The 13,336-nt window shown below is 38.9% G+C and overlaps 1 protein-coding gene across 1 annotated transcript in view; it reads right to left on the bottom strand.

Moving 5' to 3' along the window:
* MALRD1 (MAM and LDL receptor class A domain containing 1) overlaps nt 1–13,336 on the bottom strand; it is a 465,892-nt gene that overhangs the window by 94,689 nt on the left and 357,867 nt on the right. Inside the window, exons 31-32 of the mRNA XM_078851340.1 lie at nt 11,372–11,533; nt 4,748–4,905 (exon numbers count right to left, since the gene is read on the bottom strand). Coding sequence (XP_078707466.1) covers nt 4,748–4,905; nt 11,372–11,533 — 320 coding nt within the window. The remainder of the gene's footprint in view (nt 1–4,747; nt 4,906–11,371; nt 11,534–13,336) is intronic.

Genomic DNA, 13,336 nt, shown 5'->3' with positions numbered 1-13,336 from the left:
TCCCATTTCTTTGTTTTACAGTTTTGACTCAGTTTTAATTCTCTGAAGCGTGTGCTGCCTGGCAGTGGTTTGCTAATTCTTTTTTCACCAACTATAAATTTTTGGGAGAGGGGCACATACTTTTGAAAGTCAAGTGAATGTAAAGTGCTACTCTTACTTTTGGCGCCAGCTGCTGCACACAAGGCTCTTCCATGCCTTCTTGATGGCTTTTAAATATATATATTTTTAAATAACATATTATCTTACCTGATTGATCTTACCTGACTAACAGTTGTCATGATGGAAGGGTCTGTATTAATTACGTGATTTTCTGTATATCTGAGAACCTGGCAGATCTATAGGTTGCATAGCAAGAAGTGTGCTCTTAGGTGACTATGAACTAATTTTATAATCTCTGATTATTCCCACCATATGCACTGTATTCTCCAGTCATGGAACTAGGAGAACCCGAGTTTTGTGAAAGGCAACCACACATGTTCATTTTATTGTGAGCCACAACCCAGTTTTAATTGAGAAAGACACCTGTTGACTTTAATAGAGAATGATGACATGTTGTTTTGTACCACATCCTTGCAAGTTCATGTCTTCAGACTACACATGTCTTTTGTTCCATTGTAACTGGTAGAATACCTTTCGTCCCCATGCTGAATCAACATGATTTAAAGCAGTGCCTCCTGCCAGACTGCGAGAAGTGGGACCACTAAAACACTAATACAAGATGTGCCAGTATACAGAGTGAACAAGAATGGCAGAAACTGATATAACATTATATTTGGGGTTCACAGTGGGAATTGGATTCAGGTTCTGCCCTTCTGAAGGCCTAGCCTCTTCCTTACTTCCCTGAATATAATGTAGTGTAGAACATCTGATTTGCCAAAGTAAGCACATGAATTAATTAAGCAAAGTTCGCTGATTACATTGTCCACCACCCACTATAACATTGAAAATACATTGTAAAAAGTGGTTATCCAATGTCTGTTAATTTTTTAAAATAATAATAGTAATGCAAAACCCACTGGTCATTTTTAGTGAATTTACTGTATCCTGGTTCATAGCAACCTCTGCTAATATTAATTGCCTGAACAAGCCAGAAGTTGAAATATTGAAACTACTATCTTAATTTAGTTTTAACTCTCCATGGTATAACAATGTGTGGAAGAAAAGCTGAAGAGGAAGAAAGTTGAATAGTGAAACTGTAATTGCTTTACTCCTCTCCATACAGATAGACTCATATGGAGCACAAAGGACTGAAGAAAAAACTTTAAAAGAGAAGCCAACTGTTTTATGAGAGATTGTGCTTAATATGTTGGTTTATCCAAGTTCTCTCCTGCTCTGCATAAACTTGGGTAAATAGCTATCCAAATCTACAAAGAAATGCATTGTTTTTATTTGCACGGATAAAGTAACGTAATTTAACTGAATTGACCTGAAACTACTCCAGTGAACAGAGAAATTGCCCTACTAGCTTAGACCAGTGGTCTGTCTAGTCCAGAATTATTTCTCTCTCAATGTCTACTACCACATATTTAAGAGGAAGATGAAAGAAACCTCATACTGGACAATTATGGAACAACTTGCTTAGACTGAGATACCTGTAACCCATCTGAAGGTCTAGGCCTCTTCCTTGCTTCCCTGAATGTAACATACTGTAGAACTCCTGGTAGTTGAAGATAGCAGTTGGCTAATACACTGAAGTATGAGGGCTCATCTCCCTTATAAATGTTTTATCCTATCTAATGCAATTACCTTTATAAACATCTAATTAATAATTTTTAATACTACCTAAGTTCTTCTCAGTGAAATGAAATATTTTGGCAATAAGTTCCACAAGTTAACTATGCATTCTGTAAAAATGTGTCTGTTTTCAATTTTCCCTTTTCACTTCCATTGAATTTTCTTGTACTATAAAGGGGTAAATAGGATCACCCAGTGTGCCTCTCTTTACCATTCACTATTTTGTATGCCTCTAACAAATCTCCTCTCTAAACCACAGTCCCAGTCTTTTAAATCTGTCTTCTTCTGGAGTATCTCCATGACTTGAGTCACTTTAAACTCCCATCTCTGGACTATATCCTATGAGACAGAGTAATCAGAACAGAGCAGAACATTTCAGGTGGTGGATGTACCGTCAACTCTCATAATAGCATTATAATATTCTCTCTCATTTTGCAGACATCCTAAGATGGTTTGCTTTTTTTTACCTCTACTGCAAACTGAGCAGAGGTTTTCACTTAGCTGTTCACAGTGATTGTTTGACTTTTTTCCCTGAGTGATTACAGTTAATATCCTTTGCCTCTTAAAAAAAAAAAGCTTGCTGCTGAATCAGGTCACCTATTAGATGGCACGAGGGAAGGACACAATCAAGGATACATTGTCTTCAGTGTGCAACTTTTTCAGGAGAAAGAAAATATGTGTATAATTTCTGGCGGACTAGTTCTGTCTGTTATGAATTTTACTGTTATGTGCTCCCACATGAAAGGCCTAATCCTGAAGGAGATCAAGCACACAACCGTACTCCTGTGTAGGAGTAAGAGTTCATGTTTATGGATCCCTTTGTAGAATTGTGGCCTAAAAGTTTAACTAATGTAGTTTAATAAATGATCACAGAAATGCAAGTTTTATGTGGCCACCTGCTACCTGACTCACAGGCCAAATATTTTGACATACAAATTACTTCTAAGGGCTTGTCTTCACTACCAGGGTAAGTCAATCTAAGTTATGCTACTCCAGCTACGTGAATGATGTAGCTGGAGTCGACGTACTTAGGTCGACTTACCCCAGTGTCTTGACTGGTGCTGCATCGATGGGAGACACTCCCCCTTATCAAATTATCTTACTCTTCTTGGGGAGCTGGGGTACCGGAGTTGACTGGAGAGGGCTCTGCCATCGATTTAGTGGGTCTTCACTAGACCTGCTAAATCGACACCCGCTGCATTGTTGATCTCCCCGGTAATGAAGACAAGCCCTAAACATTTAGTAATGCTTACATGACTGAAAACTTCAGTCCAACAGAAGTTCTCTATAAAAATAAAAGTAAAATCTGGGGCTTGCACACTGTAATGGTCAGGAGACATATAATTAAACAAACCCCAGCCTAAAAATGTAAAATCAAAATACTTGAATAAAATATTCAGAAGTAAACACTATTTGCCTTTTACCTTAATATAATCTGGATATTCACAAAGCACAGAAATTGCTGACCTTTATCTACAACTCTTTTTCTCAATTAACTTTACTAAGCAAAACATAAAGGAGTGTGTGTGTGTGTGTGTGTGCACACACACGTGTAAGTGGTAAAATAAGAAGGCGGCATTTGATGATGGAGAGCAGAAGTTTACAAAGTTGTTCAGAATTACAGAACTGTAACATTTCTGTAAAAGAATTTCTTAGAAGTTCAAGCTGAATATCTGAAACTAGTATCCCTGGAGACTGTACAGCTTTGAGAAATGTTTTTGTTTAATGCTTGGTATAAATGTTCAGTTGAATGCACTGATTTTTAATTATTTGATGCTTCTACTGATTGGGTATTACATAGTATACTGTGGGTTATTATTATTTATTATTTGGTGGCGCCTAGAGGCCCCAATTGAAATCAGCACCCCAATACCTATACATTGTGAATAAACATAGTAAGAGACAGTCCTCTGCCCTGAAGAGCTAACAGTCTAAATAAGACAGTAAAAAGGTGGAAAAATGAAGCAGTATAATTCCTATTCTACAGATCTGGAACCAAGACATAGAGACATGAAGGCCCAGATCCTCAAAGGAATATTGATTTCAAGGGAAGTTAGGAACCCAAATACCTTTGGGTCTAAGTGACTTGCTCAAGGTCAAAAGGAAGGTGGTGCCAGAATGAATCAGTTTTAGAACACTGGCCTGCTGCCTTCCAGATTCCAAGTCAACATGACCATCTTTCCTCCTTCTAACACATGTTTTAGACAGCTAAATTAATCTGTTTTGAATTTTGTTTCATGTCACATGTAGTATGACTGACATAATCTCTATTTTCACATTTCCAAACTGGCATAAACACACAAACACAAATCCGGCTTGGGTCAGTAAACACATTACTATCTGAGACGTTATTTGTTCAGTGGGTTATGTGAAATGAGCTGATGGTCACAAGCCAGTTTATAGACACATGACAACTAGCATTTTTGTAAGCTGGCTCAGCAGAGAGGGCAAAAAGACTACCCCATTACCCTTAGAGGTAGGAGCATTAGGTAGGCTTGAAAAACGCTGCCAAGACATTTTCATGGAAGCCTGCACTATCACTCTCCACCTTGCATCTGTTCTGTGAGTAAATAGTTTATGTCCAGAGCTTTCAATCTACTACCCTTCACGAGCATTAACATTCATAGCTTTAAAACAATGTTTTTCTTTTTAACTGTGTATAGCACATTTCAGGATTAGTGTGTTATATAACCTGGAAATAGCACTTACTGTATGTTGAGGATAGAAGCATGCAAAGCAGAAAAGTGTTGCTGTTCAGTAAGATTGGTTGCAATGACCGGACGAGTCTCTGACAGTGAGACTCACATATGTACTAATGGCATTTCCAGAGAAATTCGGACTAAAGCAGAGTTGTCAGTGTTGATCTTGTCAATACAGAAAGATTGGGTAAAGAACCGGCAACCAAGCCGAGATTAAACAAAGCTAATATAATGTTTGAAATTTAAACCATTCAAAACACGAGAAACACAAATATTGATATCAGCTATTTAAATAGAAATACTTTTTCTCTTACCTTTAAAATTCCTGTTTGCTTGGAATCACAGAGCCAGAACCAGAACCGGACTCTACACACTCCAAGGCTGGCTGGGAACAATTTTGTAGTAATTATCCTTGCTCTATTTCCTTCCTGCTGGGCAGATGAGTTGACATACAAAAAATGTTGTCCATTACCTTAAAATGAATGAAAGTGTTCTTTGAATACTACTTCACACTTAAGAGCATAAGCCATGATAGATAAGTAGATAGGTAGCTAGCTAGATAGTGAGAGCAATAATGTATCTTATCAGACCCAAATATATATTTACACATAGGCCAAGGGTCTGATAACAGATGTATATATTATTAACACATACATATTTTACAAATTTATTCCTTAAACCCTCCTAAAGCCACTTTTGCTATTCAGCCACTACCTTGGCCCTAGCTCTGTTGCAAACAAAAGACATTACTAGAGGTGGACTGAACACATTGGGGATGTTCAGATCTGAATGCAAATTCATCTCTAAAAGAACCACTTTTTTCTAAAAAAGGTTTGAGATAGTGATGTCTATCTATGAAAGTCATTGTTCTTTTGAAAGGGTTTTGCTAGTACTAGAATTAACAATAGCTCCAAGTTATGTTACCTGTACGTTCTTCATGGAAGCAGGGGAAACTTGAAGGTTATTGAACTGTCTCAGGGTGACTGTCTGCTTTAAATGAAGTAGGTCCAGCTCCCTTATGCCAGAACAGGTGCTCCCAGTTTGGCCAATTAAGAGGATGGGGCAGAACTGGGGGTTATAAAGAGCCAGGGTGTTAGTTGAGGAACAGGGAGTGCCCTGTGAGGGGCTGCCAGCATCCCCTGCGAGGGGAGGCAGTAGGAACCTGCTGGGGGAAAAGACCTCCAGGAGAAAGCCCTGGGAAGTGGTGCTCAGTTAAAATAGCCTGGAAGAAGTCCTGAAGTAGGTCCTGAATCAGGAGGGACTGAAAGGGACAAAGGGGAAAGTCCTATGGGTGGGCTAAGGAACTGTTTTTTGTGAGGTTTTTGCCTGTGTTTGGAACATAAAACTGCCTGGAAAAGAAACTCTTGGTGTGGCAGTGGGTCCTTCATGGGCTGGAGACAAGCAGCACCTTACATTGACATAATTCACTAAAAGACTTAAATCTTTACCATTAAACCAGAGATGTAGCACAGTACATTAACAGCTCTGTGGAATATGAATAACACAACCCATTGCCTGGTTTTAAATAGGTCTGATTCCTTTTGAATGCACTTACTCTTTTTTTCTTTAGAGTGGCTTTCTCCCGTGACAAATCACTCTTACTCTCTTTACTAAAAGAGAGTATATTGATATTGATATATTGGTAATATTTGATCCTAGGATAACCTAATGGCAAACATCTCTCATTTTCATAGAATCATAGAAGATTAGGGTCGGAAGAGACCTCAGGAGGTCAGCTAGTCCAACCCCCTGCTCAAAGTGCTCGTAAGGTGTCAGTAATCACTACAGCTTTATTCCAAACACTTCACTTCCATACAAACATTGCTTCTAAAATATAGTGGCCACCACAGCAAAGCCAGTATTGCCGCCAGCTATCACACAATGGCATCTGATATGCCACAGTAGTCTCTTTTCTCCAGAATAGCATTGCACTAGCAGTGTAACTGGGCCTTAAAATGGAGTCCAGTTATAGTTAACCTCACTTTAGGACTTCTTTACAGAGTGGTGTAAAGGGCCTTAGCGTGATGGAGCACTCAGGCTGCTATCTCTTAGGGCTTCATTACCAGGGTGATTGACTGCAGAGCGCTCTCCAGTTTGGTACTCCAGCTCCCCAAGAAGAGTAAGGTAAGTCAACCAGAGAAGAATGTCTCCCATCAGTGCAGCGCAGTCAAGATACCAGAATAAGTCAACCTAAGCTACGTTGACTCCAGCTACGTTATTCATGCAGCTGGAGTAGTGTAACTTAGATTGACTTACCCTGGTAGTGAAGACAAGCCCTCAGGTGCCACTCACTATGTACTGTTGTCACTTTCCTTCACTTGACTTCTTAATATTGATTGTTGTAAAAAAATTCAATCAAAAGTCTAAAGGACTATTATAGAAATAAAATTCACTTTTGACTTTGGCACATGACAAGGTTGTTGTGAGCTTCACAGCGGTGTCAGCTCCTAAAAGACATGGAAATGACTTTGCACCAATCAGTAGCTACATTTTACATAAACATATTCATGAAATAACAGTAACACACAATGTGTAATTATACAACCTTCCAAGTACATTTTTTTTAAGCAACAAACACTTTTTGATCAAGCAAGCTCTCTTAAAATCCCATTTTCAAAACATTTACAATGGCTCAATTGCTCAGGTAAAACAAACTATCTTTGTTCTGGTGGTAGCAGTGAGGAAGATCAGGGTTATTCTCCTCTGGAGGATAAAATTCAGAATTTTTCAAATCAAGGAACACACGGAATACTCTTTCTTGTTTAAACATAATCAGCTACAAGCATATTCAGAATCACAATAGTAGTGTGTCCTGGCCCTTAATGGGCTCTTCTAAACCTTTTGGTACATAATTGGCTAACAAGTTGCAAAATCAAATTGATAGGTTCCCTGTGAGTATGGAGAAACTTCTAGGGCAATTACAAGTAGATTAATTTGGTCTAATTAAGACAGGCTTTTAGCAATTCAACAATAAGATTTTCCCTGGAATGAGGTCTTCACTATCCATGGTGGACAGTTTCTCCAGTGATGTCTTGTATCATTTCAACAGTCAGCAGTACACCACCATGCAGTAGTATCTATTTCTCAAACCACCACTCTCCCTACCTTAAAGGTGAGCTTGGGTCCCATCTGCCATGATGCCTCGCATTTGAACTCTTGCTGATGTGTGTGGTTGAATTTGCGGCCGTCCAAATTCCAGTTTAATATGTTCTGGGATTTGGAGTATTCCAAACTCCATTGTGCACCAGATAGTCCAACAATTCAAGTGTGAGGCATCATGCCAAGGTGAGGCGTAGGTGTAATGCAGCTGGCCTTGAAGATCATGGTTAAGGAAGGTGGAGCTCGGGTTCTTCAAAGACAATGGTGATAATAGAGGGTGGAGGAGTAGGCATGGAAGAAATATTGGAAGGAAGAATGAATAGTCTAGAGGGGGAGGCAAGACCCACGGAGAGGACCAGTGAATGGTAACATACACCTATTCCACTCCATCTCAGACCACACACACACACACTTGCCAAACCTTCCTAGATACCCTAGTGACAAGCATGCCCAACCAGTCCCTTTCTCTGGAAATCCCAAACCCTTCTGCAGCCTCATGACAACTCTGGTTTAACTCCTCCCTGCTAATTATTACTGTTATGATCATAGTGCCTAGAGAACCCAAATAAAGTTGAGGCCCCATTGTGCTAGCGTGCTGTACAAACACATATTAAGAAACAGACCCTGCCCCCAAAGAGCTACTGATGAATGCTGCTCTTTTCCTGTAATAGGATAACCGGGGTGGGACAAGAGAGCTGTGTTACAGCTTTAACAATTAGAATATACCAACGTGAATTCATTACTAAGATATCAGATTATGCCACTCATTGGCTCTGAGGAGTTTGGCTGATGGAACATCTAAATAAAGATCTATTTTGGTGTGATTTTTTAGCACAAAACTGTTTCTGGCAATTGATCTGGAATTTTTTTTTGTATTGTGGTAAATAATAAACCTTTTGAGAAAGTACAAATGAACACAGAGATATTTGCTCACTACTTGATTATTTCAAGAATCAGGCTCACATGGACTGGCGGCATAACATCAAAGGCTATTTGAAGTGAAGTGCATTTATTTTTACCCAAAATTGCACAAACCCTTAGTTCACTCATTCATAAAGTGAAATTGTCTCCTGGATTTCAAAACTGTATACAACATGCCACTCTCACAGACCTGCAAATGATCACTTATTCAGAATGAGACATTCAGTTTGCACCTCAATCCTATGTAATTTCTGGCTGAAACACCACGAAAAGGGAGGTTTTGCAAATTGCAATGACTATCAGTGAAATGCTCTCAGTTTCTCTGTCTGTCTGTTGGAATATATATTTTATAAATAAATATAAAAATATAATTTTCTCAGATGATCTGCTTATGTTGGATTATCAGGGTGTGAGTGTTACACCTCAGTACTTTCAAGAGGTGCTAGATTTTAAACATTCTCAAGTAAAAAAGTTATTTCAAAGTTATTACAGTGACATGGATATGTTGTATTCTAAATCAAATGGAATGTTACTATATGTATCATACCCAGCAAAACAGAGACCCAACCTAGTTGGCTCCTTGGTACTATGACAATACAAATGATTAATAAAATCATCATTTTGCTCTGGCATTGGACTAAAGTGTTTGAGGTTGGAGTATATTTTTAATTGATTATCTGTCTTTTCTGAAGATTTATAAAGCAACGCCTCATGGATATGCTGGTGGAAAATCTGGGGAGGTTAGCTTATGAGAAGAGCAAAGCTAGATGTGTTAAGCAAACTGTTAATTTTGTTTTAATTCTATTTTCTCTTTTTAATCAGCCTTGTTTTTATTGAGATTACTGTTTGGATAATTTCATGCAGATGTCTGCTTGGGAACAAGGACCCCGTAATCTTCAGAGAGAGGTGCTGGAGGGTAAAGAGGTTCTGGAACCTGCACTCCCCTCTCAGTCTTGGTCAAGGCACACCAACTACCAGTCATGTTGTGTTGCCAACCAGCTGTAGCAGGCAGCCCTAAGAGGAGAATCTGAAAGACCGAGGAGGAGATGAAAGCTGGCAGACATGTTGGTCACAGGTACATGATGAAGACAATGGATATTACAATATTTTCATCACCTACTAATACTTGGTCTGCATTATTTGTTTTCTCCTTAAATCTTAGCATGACAGACTGTTGTCTTCATCATACCAGGTCATTGTATTCCATGTTAATATACTTTGTTCTGTGAGTAGTATCAAGGGTTACTTTGCTATCAGGAGCTGGGATTTGGGAGTTGGGACATGCTAATACAAAATGTATATGTCATGTATTTAAGCTCTTGACCAGCCACAACATGGGGGGAATAATTTCCACTGAGATTTTTTATTGTGGCCCCTGAACGATTGCTCCTTTTTCCCCATTTGCTCCTCAATCATCCTTTAAGGACCTGAATCTTTATTTGGAACCCATGAGTGTTATGCTAAGCTTCAACCCAGGACAGACATTGAAAATGATGACCTGCAGCAGAGCGGTATGGTTGATGTCTTGGAATTGCATGCATTTACACCAGCAGAGAATTTGGCCCCTGAAGTCAGATTCTGTTGTTGCAGTGATTTCTTACTGTTTATTATTTGCACTGCAGGAGCACTTACGGTCATCAATCCAGGGTCAGGACCCTATCATGCATGGTTCAGTACAGATGCACAGTAAAAGAACCACAAAGTGCTCATCCTAGATTATGACAAAATACAATGGGTGGATGAGGCAGAAACAGGGAAAAGGAAAGGACAAGATAACAGTAAAGTAAGCAAGTACAATAAGCAGAAGTCTCAGCTCACCCCCTGCCTGCACATTTTGTTCATTTATGAAATGGGTTTGCTGTTTAAAAAACAATCCATTCTGAGTTTCGAAAGCCGAATTTCAGATTTGTTTTTGTTTGTGACCATCTGAATTAGATGCTGTGGAAGATCAATATCTATAGAAATGTGTTTACAGCTTCATTACACAGGATATACAAAAAAAAGCCATTGAGCTCAGTGGCGTTACTTTGAATTCACACCAGTGTAACTGAAAGCAGAACCTGGCTCATTATGTAAAGTGCAGCAGAATTACAACAAAATGACAACACTCAGTCAGGAATGTATAAGCCATCTCCTATGAAAAAATCCAACAGAAAAGGAAACATTATTGTCACTGACTGTATTCTCTTGTTTGTATTTAATTTTTCATCTTTGTAGGTCTAAATGAGTAGGTTTACAAATACCTCTTTAATTAATAAGGGTTTTGCCAGATGCTTGCAAATGGACAGTAGGTTTATTTAATCCACTGTGCCTGCTTATAAAAAGTTTGTTTCTCTCCAGGGGTCATGATTAATAAGTATCCTTAGATTTGATTTAGCAGCTCATTGTCTAGAGATGACTAAACAAATGCATCAAACCACAATAGAGTATCAAGAATGATATAATCGAGGCCACTTTGAAAAGAGCAATCTATAAAATTACACTGATGCTGACCCAACCAATGATTAAACCGACTGATAACAGGCCTCTCTGTTAGGCTGTTTATTTTTAATTGCATTCAGATAACACTGGTGGTTACTATGACTGTATACATGACAAGATTCAATACACTCATCTGGCCTACTTTAGCACTGCCATTTATGATGTCTATCCCCTATTGTACCTTATCATCCAAAAGAATGGAACATTTTTATGGGCATTTTCCAATTAGCGCCACAAAACTGTGGAATTTGCTCACCACCACTACCTTCTGGCACAATACACTGAATTGATCACAGGTCGACTAAGCAGGCCTCCTGCCTATTGTGGGACTAATTCTGCAGAATACTTTCCTCAGCAGATGGCTTAATGATTTTCAGAGCTAAGAGTGAGAATTTTCCGTCCCTTTCCCCAAACAGATGTGAGAAACTTAATATTACCTGGTGTGTGGTCATCATCAGGACCACTTTGCCCTGTGACAGCCCTGTTGCCAATAATCCAGTCAAAATCACTGACAGAATCTCGTGTTAATCCACATGAAATAGTCCAATCTTGATCACCTGTTTCAAAGTTACAGCTTCCAGGGATACTGGTATATTGGCCTGAAAAGGCAATAAAAAGTAAATTCACTCTCATGATATCAATATATAGTATATCAGTTGGTAGATTTAAAATATGATGATAAGCATACTGCACATAGTAATAGCAAGGATTCTGTTCAACGAATGCCAAATTTACATATGTTAAGCTGAGAATGTTACTTACCGTATGTTTCCACATTGTGGTATACATATATGGTATATCTTGATATAATGCAGGCTCAAGAGACAAAGTGGTCTCTTTATTAGAGAGATATAATATTGGCTCTATATGCCCTCCACCCTTTGGATATGTTTAATGTCATTGGTGTATGGCTATGGCAAATGGTGAGGACATTAGGGAGACATGACTGAGTATGGGAGTTGTTTGATATTGCGTATATATTGGCATTACTGTATGGTGGCCTATGAGCATAGTTTTATAAATGAAAGAAGATATGTTGGTTAACTGGATTTGGATTTAGGAGATCTGTGTTTAATGCCCAACTCTGCCACAGACTTCCTGTGTCACCTATGGCAAGTGACTCAGGGCCAGCTCCAAATCCTATTGAAATCAATAGGAATCTTTCCATTGATTTTAGTGGGCTTTGCAGCAGGCCCTTAACTCACTGAGTTCCATTCCCTATCAGTAAAATGGGGATAATATTACTCCCTTTCTCCCACTTTTGGTTCTTCTTGTCTATTAAAGTGTGAGTACTCTGTGGCAAGGACTGTCTCTTAGTATGTGTTTTTACAGCACTTAGCACTGTGGAGCTCACTGGCCGGTACATCAGGATGCTACCATAATACCAATAATGATCATTTATGATTTTTTTTAAACAAAGAGGCATTTCCTCAGAAATTGCATCCACTCACTTCTCCTACTAATATAGCAGTTACATGCTCTTGGAACCAAGATGGAAGTAGTCTCATATTGAACTACCATTCCCTGCTTTGACAGTGTTCCTTTAAATCAGCCAGCTCTAGGTATTGAGAATTAAATTAAATTTATTTTTATGTGGTATGTTTCAACACCATGTCTCAAGATGCTTTACAGTAAGAGATAAAACAACAAGATGTTCTCAAGAAATTCTTCTTTTCAGATCTGCGGAGATGATTCATATGACGCTAAGATACATTAATGTTCAGGATAAAAATGTGTAGAGGGCAATACTGTATCCCTTTTGATAATTCACCAGAAGCACAATACATCCCCTAATCAGAGAGGGTATCTGGTAGTTTTGCCTCTGGTTGTACAGGAAGAAAGTATGAGTGCACAGATCAATCTTGGAGTACATTACATTGGGAAAAACTGATCAATTGATTGATGAAGGAGACACATATCCGCTCACTATTTCAGCATTTGCCCTCTTACTTTTTTTCCCAATGGGATACTATTTTCAACACCACAAGTCAGCTAATTTCATAATGATCACTAAGGTGCAAAAAGCAAGAACAGAAGATAATATTGTCATGGCCATAGGTGCTAATGTCATTAATGTTATGAGTCACTGAGGTATAAAAACTCAGGATTAAACTCTCAGTGCACCTGGACAGTCATTAAGGGATAAACCATTCTTGGTTTGGGCAGGCAAACCTTTTCTGGAGTTCCTTTGGATTTCAAAGCATCTACACAACAGGAAGTTTAGGGACTAGGCTCACCTTTCAAGGCCAAATGGTCCCAGGTGAGCAGCTTTAGACTTAGGGGATTCCCAGGGGAAAAGCCCCGGGGGTTAGGGAGGACCAAGAAACAGTGTGTTTAAATTGTGACATTCCAGGAGAGGGACAAGGACTAAAGGCTAGATCTATACTACAGACTTCTGCCAG

This window comes from Lepidochelys kempii, chromosome 2 (genome assembly GCF_965140285.1).
Source record: "Lepidochelys kempii isolate rLepKem1 chromosome 2, rLepKem1.hap1, whole genome shotgun sequence".
NCBI classification, from domain to species: domain Eukaryota; kingdom Metazoa; phylum Chordata; order Testudines; family Cheloniidae; genus Lepidochelys; species Lepidochelys kempii.
The sequence above is the reverse complement of the archived record's forward strand: the minus strand, read 5'-3'. Positions and strand labels throughout refer to the sequence as shown.